At 42.0% G+C, this 6,410-nt stretch overlaps 1 protein-coding gene across 1 annotated transcript; it reads left to right on the plus strand.

The window, feature by feature from the left end:
* Positions 1-365: 365 nt before the first annotated feature.
* LOC124127432 (protein O-mannosyl-transferase 2-like) lies at positions 366-4,380 on the plus strand (the record flags this gene model as incomplete). The annotated part of the gene is made up of 4 exons (XM_048398686.1): positions 366-522; positions 1,664-1,804; positions 2,684-2,795; positions 3,753-4,380. Coding segments are annotated over 4 exons (516 nt in total), but the record flags the coding sequence as incomplete, so codon positions are not given.
* Between the last annotated feature and the right edge of the window lie 2,030 nt (positions 4,381-6,410).

A 6,410-nucleotide genomic window follows, 5' to 3' on the forward strand; every position in this document is an offset into this window, starting at 1 on the left:
TGGGCACGCCAGAAACCTATGATTGTGGGTTCGAATCCCGGTTCGCCCCGATTATGTTTCTAGGTTTGTCAGCACCATACCCGTGCTCGTGGGTTTCACCGAAGTGGTAAACGTCTGAGACCTGCATCACTTCGGGCTTTCCTCCCACATTAGGCTGACACGCCGCGATATGACTGGAATATTGCTTAAAGCGGCGTAAAACCATACTCACTCACTCACTGTATACTGTGTCTGAGTGGGGTATCTACAGATTATTTACAGATCGCCGTCATATAGCTGGAATATTGCTGAGTGCGGCGTAAAACAACAAACCAACCAACAAAAATCAATTAGTGATATGATTGCACGTTCTTTTCTTTCTGTAGGGTCAGATATTTTCTGCCAAGAACCACCGTATCTACCTCCTGGGCAATCCTGTCATCTTCTGGGGACTGCTTGTTATCAAGGCCTTGTTCCTCGTGTTCTTCGTTATACACAGGATAAAGTTAAAGCGTGGTATTCAAGTACCTGAGCCTATCAAAGGTAAGTGAGAGATCACCGCCTCAGGTTGTATGCTGTCATATCTACTGAACACAGACACTGCTCCTTGACAGACAGGTCCCCAATGTCTGTGATGTGTGCAAATTGTGAACAATCGATTACCTTCTGTTGATTATTTATATATGTAAGATATACATCTGATATCACTTTTGCCTTTCTTTTTGAGCAGAGTATATTATCTATTGATATTATTTATTCTTCATCATGAATCGTGTGCTGGATGTCCTCCTATACGCATAATGCACTGTGACCTACTTCATGCACTGTGACCTACTTCATGCACCATGCACTGTGACCTACTTCATGCACCATGCACTGTGACCTACTTCATGCAGTGTGACCTACTTCATGCAGTGTGACCTACTTCATGCATCATGCACTGTGACCTACTTCCTGCACCATGCACTGTCACCTACTTCATGCACCATGCACTGTCACCTACTTCATGCCCTATCACCTACTTCATGCATCGTACACTGTGACCTACTTCATGCATCATGCACTGTCACCTACTTCATGCACTGTCACCTACTTCATGCACTGTCACCTACTTCATGCACTGTCACCTACTTCATTCACTGTCACCTACTTCATGCATTATGCACTGTCACCTACTTCATTCATTGTCACCTACTTCATGCACTGTCACCTACTTCATGCACTGTCGCCTACTTCATTCACTGTGACCTACTTCATGCATTATGCACTGTCACCTACTTCATTCATTGTCACCTACTTCATGCACTGTCACCTACTTCATGCACTGTCACCTACTTCATTCACTGTGACCTACTTCATGCATTATGCACTGTCACCTACTTCATTCATTGTCACCTACTTCATGCATTGTCACCTACTTCATGCACTGTCATCTACTTCATGCACTGTCACCTACTTCATGCACTGTCACCTACTTCATGCATTATGCACTGTCACCTACTTCATTCACTGTCACCTACTTCATTCACTGTCACCAACTTCATGCACTGTGACCTACATCATGCACTGTCACCTACTTCATGCATCATGCACTGTCACCTACTTCATTCACTGTGACCTACTTCATGCAATGTGACCTACTTAATGCATCATGTGACATACTTCCTGTCTGTTTCCCTTCCAGTGTACAATGAGAAGATGTTCCGGGCGTGCTGGTGGCTGCTGCTGGGCTGGGGGCTGCACTACCTGCCCTTCTGGGGCATGGGCCGCGTCCTGTACTTCCACCACTACTTCCCCGCCTTCCTGTTCAGCGCCATGTTCGGAGGTACAGTAACCTACCCATGCACTGACACCACGGGATCACGTCTTGGGATATTGGGTTAAGACACATGGAGGCTAATGACAGTGTGAGGGTTCAATTGGTTTGGAATCTGGAGATGGATGTTGAGGTGGCAATGATGTTGTCATCGAGACTTAATTTGTTTTTACGGAACTGAAAGCAGAAATGACAACCTTCTGATATTGGCATAATCATTACCATATTGTGAGCAGAATTCTGCCACTATGATAAAGTGAAGTATATTATAAAGTTTATGAAAACATCATTGCCATTAATTTTGACTAGTTATTGACCTCGCAACAGGAATTGTCATTTATACAACCATTTGATATATCTAATCACTTGATTTAGCTTGCAAAGTTTAGATGATAATATACAATGCAAAAGATATATATTTTAATCAAAACCATAGTCAATCATGCTAATCAGTGCTAATGGCAAATACGAATCTGCCTTTTGATTTTTTTTTCAAATCGGATTCAAGTGACCTTGTATATCATATCATATCATATCATATCATATCAAATATCATATCATATCATATCATATCATATCATATCATATCATATCATATCATATCATATCATATCATATCATATCATATCATATCATATCATCCATAGCCTGTCCTATTCTATTACTTATGTACCTGAAAACTCATGGTTTATGATGCTGAAACTTGTTAGCAATGGTCTCATTATTGGGGCAATCTATGATGAGCTTGGGTCAATCTTAGCGCTAAGATGATCGTAACTCCCATACTCCAACATAGGCTCACAACAGTCATATCGCTAAGATCTCTTTGTGGAATGGGCCTGCCCTTGTTGCTGTTTTGCTGACACGTCTACTGTCTGCGTGTCACAGGTGTGATGCTGGACTACCTGATCACCCGATTCTGTCTGACACTGCCGGAGAACTGGGCGGTGAAAGTATTCCCCTGGCTGCTGGTGTTAATCATCTTTGTGCTGGTTGGCAGGTAATGTCCTTCACAGACATATATACAGTCAAGAGACTATCTACAGTTTGAAATACACTTCTGATAATACAGTTACCCTGTGTGGCGCTCGGCATTAAGGGGCTACCTCCGTGGTCTAGTGGTAGGTCGTCCACCCAGAGAGCGGAAGGTCCGGGGTTCAATCTCCACCCGCGTCATACCAAAAGACGATAAAAGGTGGTACTTGTTGTTACCCTGTCTGGCTCTCGGCATTAAAGGGCTAAAATAAGGACTGGTCGGCTTGGAGTCAGTATACTGTGTCTGAGTGGGGTATTCATGTTAAACTGCGGCATGGTATCTCAGTGATCTAGCACTATAATTCGGCATCAGTCCGGACCAGTACTAGCAGCCACACAAACACACACACGTGCATGCACGTTGCTATATAAGTGCAATAATCTTGGACACTACGTTAAACCCCATTTCACTTGTCTTCATCCTGTGTGACAACAATATTAATTATCATTTTTAAGCCTTTTTTTCAAATCATATTTTTCATATATCTGTGTATAGAGTAAGAAACAAGGAAATACGCATAGCAGTTTTCCTGATCTGTAGGAGGGGGCACGGGTGGCCCAGTCGTCTAAGGCGCCGCGATTCGCTGTGCAGAGTTGCGTCCCTTGGGCACGCCAGAAACCTATGATTGTGGGTTCGAATCCCGGTTCGCTCTGATTATGTTTCTAGGTCTGTCAGCACCATACCCGTGCTCGTGGGTTTCACCGAAGTGGTAAACGTCTTAGACCTGCATCACTTCAGGCTTTCCTCCCACATTAAGCTTAAACGCCGCGATATAACTGGAATACTGTTAAAAGCGGCGTTAAACCCAACTCACTCACTCATTGATTTTGAGCCAGTGGAGGTTCTATAGAATCGGTGTGATATGGTCAAACTTTTTGGATTTAGTTGCTGTTGCTAAGTTGCTGTAATCTAACATTCCAGTTTTTACCTGTTCTACCCCCTGACGTTCGGCACATCTGGTCCAATGGCCAGTGAAGAAGGGTCCGTGATGAGTGGCCTCAAGTGGATGGACTCATGGGACATATGAAAGATGGTTGTGTGATGTACGAAAGTTTCCTGAGTCCGATTGATGGTGTTGGCAGAGGGTATCCTCCAAGCCATTGCTGCAATACAAGATAAACCTGCCAGCATATTACATTTACAAAACAAATTGTCATTCAACCATCGTCATCATCAACGTGGTCCAACTTGATATTATATTTTCTTGAGCCTAAGGTCCTTTACATGTTTTTGTGTGAACCATACTGGAGTTCGGAATGACAATACTGGTCATTTATTTACAAAATACTTATTCTGTGTAGTTTTACTATTTTAATGGTTTTGTTATTTTTTACAGATTTTATGATCTGGTATTTTGTACATTTAACCTTAAGCAAACCTTATACGGAAGTCATTGAATCCTCAAGTAACAGATCAGTTCAGTTTGTTTTGTTTCCACCGTTCTCGTTCGGACAACAGTGGGAAAATGGCAGCTGTGATGAAGTGATGTAGGAGTGAGTGAGTGAGTTTGGTTTTACGCCGCTTTTAGCAATATTCCAGCTATATCACGGCGGGGGACACCAGAAATGGGCTTCACACATTGTACCCATGTCGGGAATCGAACCCGGGTCTTCGGCGTGACGAGCGAACGCTTTAACCACTAGGCTACCCGACCGCCCCAAGTGATGTAGGAAGTAAAAGTAACAAGGAGAGATGCCTGGGATGTATTCATGAAGTTATCAAGGACTAACCAATCAAAGTCGTGTTTGGATAATATTTCAGAAAAATGAAATGAAATCCAAAACTGAGCGGTAAGATTCTACCGGTCTTGACAAAACTCTCGGCATGTAGAAAACAAAGACATCAAATGTATATGTCAGAATCCGGTGTTTTGTACCAAGCCATGTTCCTCCTCTAACAGTTTATCATGGTCAATTGTTGTATCATAGATTACTGTTTCAATTAATTATGGGGAAGTAGACCTGTATTTGTTTTATCCTTCATTCTGAAGGTTTTGTGCAATTACATGTTGTTAAAATACGGATGTACATTTCTGATACAGTAGATTGCTCTCTCATACTCTGTGAGGTGCATCGTAGATAGACTTGAGGTGCATCGTTGATGGACTTGAGGTGAATCGTAGACTGACTTCAGGTGCATCGTAGACTGACTTCAGGTGCATTGTAGATGGACTTTAGGCACATCGTAGACTGACTTGAGGTGAATCGTAGACTGACTTCAGGTGCATCGTAGACTGACTTCAGGTGCATCGTAGACTGACTTATTCATGCAGTAATTCATTCATTATTGTGTGTATATAATAGACCTGGACCCCGCTTCAGGAAGCAGTCTTAACGCTACGGCTATCGTTGATATATGTAAACTATGAGCGTTACAATCATCTTAGGGTTACAACTATCGTAATAGGCGGAATCCCGCCATTTTTATGGAACATTTTTTTATGAATCCCCCTAATCTCTACTCCCCCACCCCCCTTCTTAAACAACCTTCACCCATACAACAATGTAGAAAAGTAATTGTCTTGCAAGTCTTTTGTACGTATGCCATTGCAAATGTTGGCTTGTGTTTTGTATTGTTTATGGTTGTCACATTCCATTCAAAGTGTATGCAATAGATTGTGAGGGTAGCATGTTATGGTTCTTGATGATAGTCATGTTTGGGTAACCATGGTAACACATATCATTACACAGAGATGACAACAACGTAGGACAACATTATGCAGATATATATTCATCTTCCCCGTCATATATCACTAGTACTATATTTATGATGCTTACTTATGATAACAAGTCAAAATTAAGATCACATGCTGATCCTGTCAAATGCATCTTCCCTAGGCAATAGAATCAACTAGCCTTTATATCAAAGTCTTTTTTCCACCCTTGCCACATCAAGCCCACTTTCCTGTGCTAAAAGTCAACATCAATGATTTAACGCTGCCTGTCTTTGTTAACATGAATATGTCTCTTCATCTTGTAACCCCCAAAACGATTGCCTATGTTTTTGTGTCATGGATGAAGACGTGAATGTTTTCGTTATCTCATGAAAGAGGTCATCATCGTCTATGGTAGTCGTCATTTTTGTGAAGCTGTACGAGATCAGAACAGCGATCTGATTGGATATCGTGGTTTCATTATAAGGGGCGCAACTCTTGATCTACGCGAGGTGGCGCCAGGGTCGAGCCAAGAAAAGTGGCCTTAGTGTGGCAAGGGTAGATACTAGGCTTTGATATAGGCTAGTGGACAAGGTTGCCTTGGGAAGATGACCAAAATATTTTGTCCAATCATATAACATATAACATGTAATCCTGGTACTGGCGGGTGTATATTTCCAAGGATAATGGTTATGTTGAAGCACATGCCACTATGCCATCTACACAATGCTGTATCCTGAATATCTTATGGTGAATGTATTTTGTAATCATGTGCTATATCATATATCTGTTAGTATGATAAGGGGTCTGTATAGGAGAAAACATTTATTTTTATAGTTTGTGGAAAGTACTTTCAAAAAGGAGCTCAAGAAGTGTGCATGCTGATACTGAACGTGAACGAATATGATTGTGTTATCGAAGACGTC

The sequence above is a fragment of the Haliotis rufescens genome, unplaced genomic scaffold (genome assembly GCF_023055435.1).
Source record: "Haliotis rufescens isolate VD_foot unplaced genomic scaffold, xgHalRufe1.0.p SCAF_184, whole genome shotgun sequence".
In the NCBI taxonomy this organism is placed as follows: domain Eukaryota; kingdom Metazoa; phylum Mollusca; class Gastropoda; order Lepetellida; family Haliotidae; genus Haliotis; species Haliotis rufescens.